This window comes from Solanum stenotomum, chromosome 6, assembly GCF_019186545.1.
Source record: "Solanum stenotomum isolate F172 chromosome 6, ASM1918654v1, whole genome shotgun sequence".
Taxonomy (NCBI): Eukaryota; Viridiplantae; Streptophyta; class Magnoliopsida; order Solanales; family Solanaceae; genus Solanum; species Solanum stenotomum.
Genome location: NC_064287.1, coordinates 435,288 through 449,713, shown reverse-complemented (window position 1 = coordinate 449,713; position 14,426 = coordinate 435,288). Strand labels below are relative to the sequence as shown.

Sequence of the window (14,426 nt, the reverse complement as noted above, 5' to 3'; positions counted from 1 at the left end):
ACGTTAAGTTTAGTCAATTTTCAAATATGATTTGTATATATAGGATTCCAAACGAAACCTGATGGTCCTTTCGATGTTCTGAGAGTTGGCTGATTTTTCTGGTCCATGAGTTATATACCCTTCACGTTTGTGATAGGCCTTTTGCTTAAGCGAGCTTCACTTAGGCCAAGGCATGATCTCTAAAGTGAAGGACGAAAATTAGCGGGGTTAGCTTAAGTGAACCAAGGGTTGCTTTAGCGGTGATCAGTTAAGAAGAGCGTGGTTTACAGAAGTGATACCCGCACTTTAAAAGTGTATTTTGTCATATCACTTAATATAATGAGTTCAATGATGAGTAAGTATTTGTAAAGTTCAAATGATTTCACTCATTTATTTCTTTACATTCAAACTAGTATATATTTATATTTATTGTAGTCCTTTCATTCAGTCATTTCGCTTCGGCAATATTATGTACTCGTATAATCAATGTGTTGATGTTATTCGACCTGCATCTATTTATGATGCAAATATAGGTGTCCAAATCATTAACAGACACTTCGTTGAGATCAGTTTGCACTCCCAGTTAGCTTTTGGTGAGTCTCTTTGCATTCTAGAGGACTCTACTTATATCTTTTAGTTAGTTGCTTGAAGTGTAGTGGGTCTTTTCCTGACATCTATATTGAACAATAGAGGCTTCATAGATAGTTAGTTTTGAGTATGTTTTAGTATTCCTTTGTAAACTATTTTTTACCGATTATTGTAATCCGAATATTTTGAGACAATTGAGTACTTTGAAATTAAATAGTTTAATTGTGTTTTAAAGCTCAATTCTGCTTGAGTTAGTCCTTAGCTATGTAGCCAACGACCAAGGTTTCGCTTGTGGATCATCATGGTTCTAGAGTGCCGGCCACGTTCAAGGTGTAGGTTTGGTTGACAGTTGGGATTTTGATTGGCAAATGACAAGGGTTTTCAAGAACATGAGTTCTAAGTTAAAATGGTGATTGTTCACTGATTTTCACTCCTTTATCAAAATAGTTTTCACCAATGAGTTCCAAATGTCTTGAGAAACATATTCAAGTAAATATTTTTGGATTCAAGCCTCATTTTCGGAATTGGGTTGTTCAATTGATTTGACCCATTTCTCAAAGTGAATGATTTGGGTGTTATTATTAGTTCTGGAATCTTATTTTGATTACTTGATTGAATAAGATTGTGTGTCTTTGCACATTGTTCATAAAGGGAAATATCAAGTCTTTAATTAACTTTTGATTGAACTGAAGCAAGTGATTTCTCAACCTTTTAAAACTAGTAGAATTATTTATTTCCTTTCACTGTGTGTGTTGGGGAGTAATGGAAACGACGTGATGTATTCAATTATTTTACTTGATTTATCTTAATGAATAAAAGTGGGATTAATGAAAGAGTCAATGTGTTGATCATAATTCTTTGTGAATTGCCTTGTTGTGGACCCAAAATGTGTTGATTAATGAAATGCTTTGACAGGATTATTGTGGACTTGAATTGTTTGAGTTGTTGTCTCTTTCTTATAGTGTGAAATTTCTTATTTGCATTGATTTCTTTATATCGTCATGAGACATGTGATGATCATGCCGACGAGAAACGGTTCCAGCAAAAGATATGATATAAAATCGAACGGAAATGGTTTCAGCTAGTGATATGATATAAATTCCTAGAGAACTAGTTCCGGCTACTGATATTATACTTAAGGGAGATGGTTTCGGCAAGTTATATGATAAAAATTAAGTGAAATGCTTCCTGCTAGTGATATAATATAAAGGCGAAGTAAAAAAATGGTTCCGACTAGTGATATTGTGCCGAAGAGAAAAGTTTTCGGCAAGAGTTTGATCTACTGGATACTTGTAAGAGATATACTTGATACTTGAGAATCACTTACTTGGTATGTGTGATTGGCNGACATGTGATGATCATGCCGACGAGAAACGGTTCCAGCAAAAGATATGATATAAAATCGAACGGAAATGGTTTCAGCTAGTGATATGATATAAATTCCTAGAGAACTAGTTCCGGCTACTGATATTATACTTAAGGGAGATGGTTTCGGCAAGTTATATGATAAAAATTAAGTGAAATGCTTCAAGCTAGTAAAATAATATAAAGGCGAAGGAAAAATGGTTCCAACTAGTGATATTGTGCCGAAGGGAAAAGGTTTCGGCAAGAGTTTGATGTATTGGATACTTGTAAAAGATATACTTGATACTTGAGAATCACTTACTTGGTACGTGTGATTGGTATACTTGAAACTTATTGGTTGTTCAACTGCGATTGTTGGATAAGCCTTGGGAATTATGGATTGTAAAATTGTTAGGTTGGACTGATTTATGCAGGTTGTAGTCTGAGGAGTTTCGGTTTGGATGAAAGGAGTACTTGTATTCTAAAATAATTTTGCTTTATTTAGTAGTTTCTTGCCGAGTACAGTGTTGTTCGGTACTCACTCCTTGCTTCTAAACGTATGTAGGTTCCGAGATTAGTTCCATATGCTTGCTCTTCTTATTCTCCCTCCCCCGTGGCTCAACAAGGATTCTTAGAGGTAGATGTTTGTCATCTTGGCTGACCCTCTTCTTCCTTTATGTTTATGCTTTCCTCTATTTGAGAAATAATGACTTTTGAAACATGTAATTATCTTTCAATTCTATTTTAATACATTACTAGATTGAACATGTGGCAACAAGGTTTTGGGTCATAGTAGAATGACTATGTTTTTTGCTCCTTTTTTAATCTTGTCTTCCTTTCCGCATTTCTTAGCATCTTATGGGTTTGAGGCTGACTTGTCGTAGTTGGATAGACGATGCAATCTCTTCCATTTTTGAGTCATGAGACTAATTTATTCTTAATTTTGTTATGTAATTCTAGAAACTATCAATACCTTTCCTTAGGATCTTATTAAGGTGGTTCTTAATTCAGTTTTATCTGGTTTGTGCATTCTTAAGATGCTATTGTCAAGAGAGGAATTTGTTGCTACCTTGTGATTGAATCTTTGGTAGTTGAATATAATCGTGTCTCTTAACCCTTCTTGGTGATATAAGGTTTGGAAATATGCGTATTGAGAGCCTTGTCTCTCTGTTATCAAGGGTTTTCTCTTTACTATTCCCTTTGTCCCTAGTTACTTGTCCACTTCTGAATTGACACACATATTAAGAAGACAATAATTGATATAGTGAGTTTATCATTTTACCCCTATTAATTACGAAGTGAATGAATTAACAACTAAAGATTTTCAAGAAATTCTACATTTTATAAAGTAACAAATTGAGGGTATAATAGAAATATTTTTTTGTCCTTTCTTGATTTGTCAAAATGGACAAGTAATTAGAGACAACTAAAAAAGGAAAAGTGGACAAGTAATTTTGTACAGAGGGAGTATAACTCTAGGACATTTTTAGGAAGAGGCAACTCTTTTCAAACATGGACTAAGCAGAGAAGGAGTCAAAAATTATTGGGGCTACTGTGGGGTGTTGCTATGATGGCCAAGGGACCACTAGAGCTATAGCAGCCAAGGGACTGCGATAGTGGTCCAAGACAGTCCTTTTCTGGATAATCCTATGCAAGTAAAATATTTTTTTCTGCCAAGGCGGGTCGATCCTAGCTTTACTCGACTAGATAGACCCAATTTTAAACTCAGGAATTTTACTGCGGGTATTTCTTAAAATGAAAGGATGGGCCATTACATTTAAACGGGTTTAACTAAACATGACATAAACTCAATAAAATTGAAATTCTTTCTTCCCCTCTCATATAAAGAGATAGACATTAGTTAGAAAGAATCAAAGAAATATATATATATATATATATATATAGGGATCCCAATATGATTAATATTTATCACATTGACTACAAAAGGAGATTTTTTCATCAGAGTAATAAATGTACATATTCATTTGATCAAAATTTAGTAAGACATCTTCAAATAATTTCTCTTCATCTTGAGCATTTTTTTAAAAATGAATAAAAAATATCATTTCATTTTAACACTATTGTAAACATATCATTTTGATAAGTGTTTTGTGCATTTATTTCAGATTGACTTGTCTCAAAACTAATATAGAAATATATATAATTTGAATCGAGTGACAGGTTGGTGAGTATCGAACATTAAGAAAAACATACTTAAGCAAGATTTACTTTCAAATATATTTGAAAGCAACATAGTTTTTTTTAACAAAATATGGTTTATCCAAAATGAAAGAAAATAATAATGTGCTTCGACAAGCGATGTAACTTTTTCAGTCATACATACATCACCAATTAAGATTTTAAAAATACTTGTGGTTTTTAAATTAACCATAAAAATTGAATATTTTTAAGCATATTAATTTATATTTCAATATTCCTAACTAATATATAAATGCTCCCTTATTTCAATATTTAATTATGTACATCCTTGAATCAAAATATACTTTTTATTTAAAAAAAAACTCGATGAAGGAAATGAGTAAAGAAATACATTTGCGATAACTTTATGACCATTCTATATACACACTACTTAAATTTAAGGGAAAAGGGTCTGAAAAATACTCCAACTTTGGCCGAAATTGCTGTTACGATACCAAACTTTATGGTGCACCATTTACCCCCTGCACTATTTAATAGTGTATTTAAAAGGTATATATGTGCCCACGTGGACACATTACTATTTAAAAAGATACAATATTTATGATGTCCACATAGACACATATATACCTTTAAAATACACTATTAAATAGTACAGGGTGGTAAAAGGTCCTTTCCAAAGTTTGGTATCGTAACAGCAATTTCGACCAAAGTTGAAGTATTTTTCAGACCCTTTTCCCTAAATTTAAATCACATTAATATTTTTCCTATTAAGTTGGCCAACATAATACCAGAGCCATAAGTAAATATATTTTAAGGTGATTCTACCTAACTTATATCTAATATCCCCTGATTTAGTGTTTTTCCAAAATAGTTCTTGCTAGCAAACTTTTAAAATTATACAGAATAAATTTTTCTCTATAAATAGGAGTCAATCCTAGTCAAGAAAATCACAACTACTACTTCTAGTACAACAAATCCATTTTAATCCTCATATTCAAACAAACACATTTCTCCTCCTCTTTAGCCATGACTAGAAACAAAGTGAATTATGCTTTCATTGAAGATGATAGCAAAAGAAAAATCTCATATAATAAAAGACTGAAAGGGCTCTTGAAAAAATCTGATGAACTGAAAACTCTTTGTGATGTTGAAGTGGCTAAAGTCATATACGGCCCTTAGAGAAATGAACCATATACATTTCCAAATAATGATGTTGTACGCAACACTTTTATAAAGTTTAAGGAGTTGCCGACATTGGATAGATCTAAAAACATGGTGACAAGAGAAGAGTTCACCATGCAACGGATCAAGAAGTTGGAGGAACAACTTCAAAAGGTAAGAAAGGAAAATAGGGTCAAGGAAATGACAAATGAAATGTATGAGGTGTTCGAGAGAAAAACTGTTTCTGTTGACATAAACCCTTCCTATCTCAACAACTTACGTTGTGTAATCAAGAAGAATCTCATACAAGTACGTGAACTAATGATAAAAGAGGCTAATGGAGAGGGTTCTACATCGAATGCCCCTCAGCCCATTGTTGAACCAATGGTACCCAGTAGGAACAACTCTGAAGGACCGACGAATCCTTCTCCTCTATTGTTTTCACAAATGTTTCCTCCAATGGTTCCACAATTTTTTTCTCCAATGCCTCAACACATGGCTGTTGGAAAAACACCTGGACTGACCCATCCAATGCCGTCAACAATAATGTATTCTCCGATTCCTTCACCAACGATGGATTCTATAATGCCTTCACCGATTGATTCTCCGATGCCTTCATTAATGATTGCTCCTCCAATGTATTCTCCAATGTCTCCTACAATGAACCAGCAAATGGAACTTTCAATGGATATCCCTTCAATTGGTATATCAACATCAATGAATAACAGTCAGAATTCCTCTGTTGACTTACCAGATAGTCCTACAATTTCTGGGTTTCTCAACTGGAAGGATGATGTTGTGATGACTTTATTGGATGATCCTTTTTTTAATAATAATAATGTGCAAGATCCAAACCACACCAAAAAATTCTAAGGACCAGTGTGTGTATTTTTAATTAGTACTATTTTCTATGTACATATGGTCAAATGGAGTATTTATGTCGTTTACTATTTTTCATATGTAAATTGTGTCGTTGGACTATCCGAGTAAGTCTCCCTTCGTCCTCCTTTGAAGTGTCCTTCTGTCGTATTCCTTGATTTGTGTCAAAGTTTGTAGTTTCATTCACTTATTAAATTGATGGTCAATTATTTTAATTTTTATTAGATACCAATTTATTTATTTTTCATTTATTACTACTATTATTATTGAAATGTTGTTGTTAGTATAATTTTCTAAAATGACCTCTTACACTTCAAAATCTAACAAACCAATTTACATATAGGGTAAAATTTTATTTTTAAACTTTCTGGTGTAAAGCAGTAACACTTCTAATATTACAATTGAATTAAAAAAATATAATTAATTGTCTTATTTAATATATATATTTAAATATGGTAATAGTAAAAGATTCATTAATTTTGCAGCTTTTGTATGTTAAAAACTTCAAAAGTTCTATTTGAACTTAATTTTTAGTATTGATTTTTGCACTCCCAAAACAAAAAATTGGATCATCACATTTATATTTTGGCTCCATTTTTCTCATTTTTTCCCTTCGTGACGGTTAAATAATATACAAAATTTAATATAAAAATTGAGATTTAAAAATATCCTAAGGTTACTGAAACATGTCGGTGAATGTTTTAAGCTTGTTGAATTTTTTTTTATGATGTTCATTTGACTCGAATGGGCATGTTTGTGTTTTGATAATTTTTCTCGTTTGGCCATGTACTGTTAATTTTTATCAACAGTTGGTCTGTATATCTATTTTTGGTTATGCATATTCATGCGTTATAGTATGAAGTTTTATTTATACTTAGATCTTTCTCAATAGTTGTCTTTATTGTAAAATCGGGTGACTTGTTCAATTAATGATTTGCTAGAGACAAATTCAACGTAAGATACTATGGATAGTTTGGTTGATAACAGGTTACTGATATGATCCAAATAAATTAAGTCAATTTTAAAATGATCCATGATATTGAGTGTTAATGTTTTCATTAAGTTGTTGTCAGTCCTATAGAGTTTAATGCGTCAAGTTGGTGTTGATAGTTGTTTTCTGTTTGGTTGACATATTCCATGAGTGGTGACTGCTTGTCTTCACCTTTTCATTTGTCGTTCCCCAGAAGTCCTAATTGACCTTAAATTGAGTATGTGTGAATTAGTTGTGAAATACATAATGGACAAATTTGATACTATGTGTGTGCATGTTGATATCTTCCTGAGAGTGAGTGTTTGATTCTGAATCTTAAATTCTGTAGTTTCATTTATATTAAATATTTTGGAGATCTTCTTTTCCTGAGTTGGCCCATATAAATAGAAGAGGTGATTACCACTGTCAAATAGTTTTCATGAAATAATAGATAGACTGTATGAATGATAATGGAGTTTAAATGTTGTCATGTGATAAACTGTCACTTCTATAATTCAAGTTTGTGTCAAGTCCAATTCTTGCTAGGTAGAAGAAAAAAGTCTGAGTCTGTATGATGTTGATGTTTCGTACTCCTTGAGGATAAGAAGTAGTTTATGTTTTTTGTGATTTGATAAGTTTGTATTTTACGTACTTTTAAGTTTTTCTAAGTTTAAACTATTGTGTTTTCAGATTAAAAAAAGAGGCGTTTACGATGTTTAAGCCTTGAAAAGTAGGTTTTGATAATTTACATGCCATCGAGTAGAAACAAAGTAAAAAGGTTCAAAGCGTAAAGTGATAAATTAGTTTGTTACCATAAGGTGATGCTGATGTCTTCGGATGTCCACATGCGGCTCCACATCACTAACTTACTGAATTTCAACTAGAGGAAGAATGGTCGCTATAAAAAGGTTGGTGTGTGGTAAAGAGATGCGGTGCGATTCTTAATATGGGGATGCATCTCACCTACATTTCAAATTAAGTCAGAAGAGAAAATTTCACCATACTACTTGATATGGGAAATCATTTGTGATTGAAGCAGCAAATGCAGTGATGCAGTGCGTGTGTGTGACCTAATTTTAATGACATGGTCGGTTTTTTTTGGAAATTTTTGTAAAGTTATGATTTTACCCTTCCTGATATTGGCCCCGAATCGAACTCACATTTGTGTTTCGATGATTCCATTTTGTTCAGAACGTCAAGTATAGTCAATTTTCCAATATGATTTGTATATACAGGATTCCAAACGAATCCTGATGGTCCTTTTGATATTTTGAGAGTTGGCTGATTTTTCTGGTCCATGAGTTATATACCCTTCGCGTTTGTGATAGGCCTTTTGCTTAAGCAACCTTCACTTAAGCCAAGGCATGATCTCTAAAGCGAAGGATGATCTTTAGCGGGGTTAGCTTAAGTGAGCTAAGGGTTGCTTTAGCGTTGATCACTTAAACAAAGCCTGGTTTACAGACGTGATACCCCCACTTTAAAAGTGTATTTAATCATATCACTTAATATAATGAGTTCAATGATGAGTAAGTATTTGTAAAGTTCAAATGATTTCACTCATTTATTTCTTTGCATTCAAATTAGTATATATTTATATCTATTGCAGTCCTTTCATTCAGTCATTTCACTTTTGCAATATTACGTACTCGTACAATCAATGTGTTGATGTCATTCAACTTGCATCTTTTTATGATGCAAATATAGTTGTTCAAATCATCAACTGACACTTTGTTGAGATTTGTTTACACTACCAGTTAGCTTTTGGTGAGTCTCTTTGCATTTTAGAAGACTCAACTTTTATCTTTTAGTTATTTGCTTGACGTGTTGTGGTTCTTTTCCTAACATCCATATTGAACAATAGAAACTTCATAGATCGTTATTCATGAGTATGTTTTAGTATTCCTTTCAAAACTATTATTTAGCTATTATTGTAATCAGAATATTTTAAGACAGTTGAGTACTTTGAGATTAAATAGTTATATTGTGTTTTAAAGCTCAATTCTGTTTGAGTTAGTCTTTAGCTAAGTAGCCAGCGGCCAAGGTTTCGCTTGTGGATCATCATGGTTCTCGAGGGCCGGCTACGTTCAAGGTGTAGGTTTGGTTGACAGTTGGGATTTTGATTGGCAAATGACAAGGTTTTTCAAGAACTTGAGTTCTAAGCTAAAATGGTGATTGTTCACTGATTTTCACTCCTTTTTCAAAATGGTTTTCACCAATGAATTCCAAATGTCTTGAGAATCATATTCAAGTAAATATTTTTGGATTCAAACCTCATATTCGGAATTGGGTTGTTCAGTTGATTTGACCCATTTCTCAAAGTGAATGATTTGGGTGTTATTATTAGTTCTGGAATCTTATTTTGATTACTCGATTGAATAAGATTGCGTGTCTTTGCACATTGTTCAGAAAGGGAAAGATCAAGTCTCGAATTAACTTTTGATTGAATTGAAACAAGTGATTTCTAAACCTTTTAAAACTAGTAGAATCGTTTATTTCCCTTCACTGTGTGTGTTGGGAAGTAATGGAAATGACGTGATGTGTTCAATTGTTTTACTTGATTTATATTAATGAATAAAAGAGGGATTATTGAAAGAGGCAATGTGTTGATCATAATTCTTTGTGAATTGCCTTTTTGTGGACCCAAAATGTGTTGATTAATGAAATGTTTTGTTAGCATTATTGTGGACTTGAATTGTTTAAGTTATTGCCTCTTTCTGATGGTGTGAAATTTCTAATTTGCATTGATTTATTTATGTCGTGATGAGACGTGATGATCATGCCGACGAGAAAAGGTTCCAGCAAGAAATTTGATATAAAACCGAAGGGAAATGGTTCCAGCTAGTGATATGACATAAATCCCTTGGGAACTGGTTCCGACTACTGATATTATACTTAAGGGAGATGGTTTCGGCAAGTTAGAAGATAAAAATTAAGTGAAATGGTTCCAGCTAGTGATATAATATAAAGGCGAAGAAAAAATGGTTCCGACTAGTGATATTGTGCCGAAGAGAAAAGTTTTCGGCAAGAATTTGATCTACTGGATAATTGTAATAGATCTACTTGATACTTGAGAATTACTTACTGGTACGTGTGATTGGCATACTTGAAACTTATTGGTTGTTGAGTTGTGATAGTTGGACTATGATTGTTAAGCCTTGGGAATTATGTATTGTAAAATTGTTAGGTTGGACTGATTTATGCAGGTTGTAATTTTAGGAGTTTTGGTTTGGATGAAAGAAGTACTCGTATTCTAGAATAATTTTGCTTTATTTAGTAGTTTCATGCCGTATACAGTGTTGTTCGGTACTCACTCCTTGTTTCTAAACTTATGTAGGTTTCGAGCCTAGTTCCGTGTGATTTCTCTTCTTTTCCTCCCTCCTCCGTGGCTCAACAAGGATTCTTAGAGGTAGTTGCTTGTCATCCTGGCGGACCCTCATCTTCCTTTATGTTTATGCTTTCTTCTATTTGAGAAATTAAGACTTTTGAAACATGTAATTGTCTTTCAATCCTATTTTAATACATTAGTGGATTGAACACGTGACAACAAGGTGTTGGGTTATATTAGAATGACTATGTTTTTTGCTCCTTTATTTATCTTTTCTTCCTTTCCGCATTTGTTAGCATATTTTGGGTTTGAGGCTAACTTGTCGTAGTGGGTTAGACGATGCATTCTCTTCCATTTTTGAGTCGTGAGACTAATTTAATCTTAATTTTGTTATGTAATTCTAGAAACTATTAATACCTATTCTTAGGATCTTATTAAGGTGGTTCTTAATTCAGTTTTAACTTGTTTGTGTGTTCTTAAGATTCTATTGTCGAGAGAGGACTTTGTTGTTACCTTGTAATTGAATCTTTGGTTGGTGAATATAATCATGTCTCTTAACCCATCTTCGAGATATAAGGTTTGGAAATATGTGTATTGAGAGCCTTGTCTCTCTGTTATAAAGGATTTTCTCTTTAATATTCCCTTTGTCCTTAATTACTTTTCCACTTTTGAATTGACACACCTATTAAGAAGACAATAATTGATATAGTGAGTTTATCATTTTACTCCTATTAATTATGAAGTGAATGAATTAAAAACTTAAGATTTTCAAGAAATTCTAGATTTTATAAAGTTATAAATTGAGGGTATAATATAGAATTTTTTTTTGTCCTTTTGTTGATTTGTCAAAATGGACAAGTAATTAGGGTTAACCAAAAAAGGAAAAGTGGACAAGTAATTTGGTACAGAGGGAGTATAAGTCTAGGACATTTTTAGGAAGAGGCAAGTCTTTTCAAACATGGACTAAGAAGAGAAGGTGTAAAAATTATTGGGGCCATTGTGGGGTGTTGCTGTGATGGCCAAGGGACCACTAGAGCTATAGCAGCCAAGGGACTGCGATAGTGGTCCAAGACAGTCCTTTCCAGGATAATCCTATGTAAGTGAAATATTTTTTTCCGCCAAGGCGGGTCGATCCCAGCTTTACTCGACTAGATAGACCCAATTTTAGACTCAGGAATTTTACTGCGGCTATTTCTTAAAATGAAAGGATGGACGATTACAATTAAAAGGGTTTTACTAAACATGACATAAACTCAATAAAATTGAAGTTCTTTCTTCCCCTCTCGTATAAAGAGATAGACATTAGTTAGAAAGAATCAAAGAAATATATATATATATAGGGATCCCAATATGGTTAATATTTATCACATTGACTATAAAAGGAGATTTTTTCATCATAGTAATAAATGTACATATTCATTTGATCAAAATTTAGTAAGACATCTTCAAATAATATCTCTTCATCTTGAGCATTTTTCTTAAAATGAATAAAAAATATCATTTCATTTTAACACTATTGTAAACATATCATTTTGATAAGTGTTTTGTGCATTTATTTCAGATTGACTTGTCTCAAAACTAATATAGAAATATATATAATTTGAATCGAGTGACAGGTTGGTGAGTATCGGACATTAAGAAAAACATACTTAAGCAAGATTTACTTTCAAATATATTTGAAAGCAACATAGTTTTTTAAAACTAAATATGGTTTATCCAAAATGAAAGAACATAATAATGTGCTTCGACAAGCGATGTAACTTCTTCAGTCATACATACATCACCATTTAAGATTTAAAAAATACTTGTGGTTTTTAAATTAACCATAAAAATTGAATATTTTTAAGCATATTAATTTATATTTCAATATTCCTAACCAATATATAAATGTTCCCTTATTTCAATATTTAATTATGTACATCCTTGAATCAAAATATACTTTTTATTTAAAAACAAAACTTGATGAAGGAAATGAGTAAAGAAATACATTTGCGATAACTTTATGACCATTCTATATACACACTACTTAAATTTAAGGGAAAAGGGTCTGAAAAATACTCCAACTTTGGCCGAAATTGCTGTTACGATACCAAACTTTATGGAGCACTATTTACCCCCTTGCACTATTTAATAGTGTATTTAAAAGGTATATATGTGCCCACGTTGACACATTACTATTTAAAATGATGCAATATTTATGATGTCCACGTAGACACATATATACCTTTAAAATACACTATTAAATAGTACAGGGTGGTAAAAGGTCCTTTCCAAAGTTTGGTATCGTAACAGCAATTTCGATCGAAGTTGGAGTATTTTTCAGACCCTTTTCCCTAAATTTAAATCACATTAATATTTTTCCTAATAAGTTGGTCAACATAATAACAGAGCCATAAGTAGATATATTTTAAGGTGATTCTATCTAACTTTTATCTAATATCCCCTGATTTAGTGTTTTTCCAAAATAGTTCTTGCTAGCAATAAAAAAAATTCTATTTCAAACTTTTAACATTATACATAAGAAATTTTTCTCTATAAATAGGAGTCAATCCTAGTCAAGAAAATCACAACTACTACTTCTAGTACAACAAAGCCATTTTAACCCTCATATCCAAACAAACACATTTCTCCTCCCCTTTAGCCATGACTAAAAACAAAGTGAACTATGCTTTCATTGAAGATGATAGCAAAAGAAAAATCTCATATAATAAAAGACTGAAAGGGCTCTTGAAAAAATCTGATGAACTGAAAACACTTTGTGATGTTGAAGTGGCTACAGTCATATACGGCCCTTACAGAAATGAACCATATACATTTCCAAATAATGATGTTGTACGCAACACTTTTATAAAGTTTAAGGAGTTGCCGACATTGGATAGATCTAAAAACATGGTGACAAGAGAAGAGTTCACCATGCAACGGATCAAGAAGTTGGAGGAACAACTTCAAAAGGTAAGAAAGGAAAATAGGGTCAAGGAAATGACAAATGAAATGTATGAGGTGTTCGAGAGAAAAACTGTTTCTGTTGACATGAACCCTTCCTATCTCAACGACCTACGTTGTGTAATCAAGAAGAATCTCAAACAAGTACGTGAACTAATGATAAAAGAGGCTAATGGAGAGGGTTCTACATCGAATGCCCCTCAACCCATTGTTGAACCAATGGTACCCAGTAGGAACAACTCTGAAGGACCGACGAATCCTTCTCCTCTATTGTTTTCACAAATGTTTCCTCCAATGGTTCCACAATTTTTTTCTCCAATGCCTCAACACATGGCTATTGGAAAAACACCTGGACTGACCCATCCAATGCCGTCAACAATAATGTATTCTCCGATTCCTTCACCAACGATGGATTGTATAATGCCTTCACCAATGATTGATTCTCCGATGCCTTCATTAATGATTGCTCCTCCAATGTATTCTCCAGTGTCTCCTACAATGAACCAGCAAATGGAACTTTCAATGGATATCCCTTCAATTGGTATATCAACATCAATGAATAACAGTCAGAATTCCTCTGTTGACTTACCAGATAGTCCTACAATTTCTGGGTTTCTCAACTGGAAGGATGATGTTGTGATGACTTTATTGGATGATCCTTTTTTTAATAATAATAATGTGCAAGATCCAAACCACACCAAAAAATTCTAAGGACCAGTGTGTGTATTTTTAATTAGTACTATTTTCTATGTACATATGGTCAAATGGAGTATTTATGTCGTTTACTATTTTTCATATGTAAATTGTGTCGTTGGACTATCCGAGTAAGTCTCCCTTCGTCCTCCTTTGAAGTGTCCTTCTGTCGTATTCCTTGATTTGTGTCAAAGTTTGTAGTTTCATTCACTTATTAAATTGATGGTCAATTATTTTAATTTTTATTAGATACCAATTTATTTATTTTTCATTTATTACTACTATTATTATTGAAATGTTGTTGTTAGTATAATTTTCTAAAATGACCTCTTACACTTCAAAATCTAACAAACCAATTTACATATAGGGTAAAATTTTATTTTT

The 14,426-nt window shown here is 32.6% G+C and overlaps 1 protein-coding gene across 1 annotated transcript; it reads left to right on the top strand.

The window, feature by feature from the left end:
- The first annotated feature begins 13,049 nt into the window (after nt 1–13,049).
- Nucleotides 13,050–14,060, top strand: LOC125867165 (MADS-box transcription factor PHERES 2-like). Its single transcript, XM_049547594.1, has one exon. It carries the CDS (start codon nt 13,050–13,052, stop codon nt 14,058–14,060), a length of 1,011 nt encoding a protein of 336 aa, XP_049403551.1.
- Nucleotides 14,061–14,426: the final 366 nt, after the last annotated feature.

Bases quoted from the DNA above. Each gene is read 5' to 3' on its own strand.
- LOC125867165 (XM_049547594.1), top strand. From the start codon at position 13,050: ATGACTAAAAACAAAGTGAACTATGCTTTCATTGAAGATGATAGCAAA.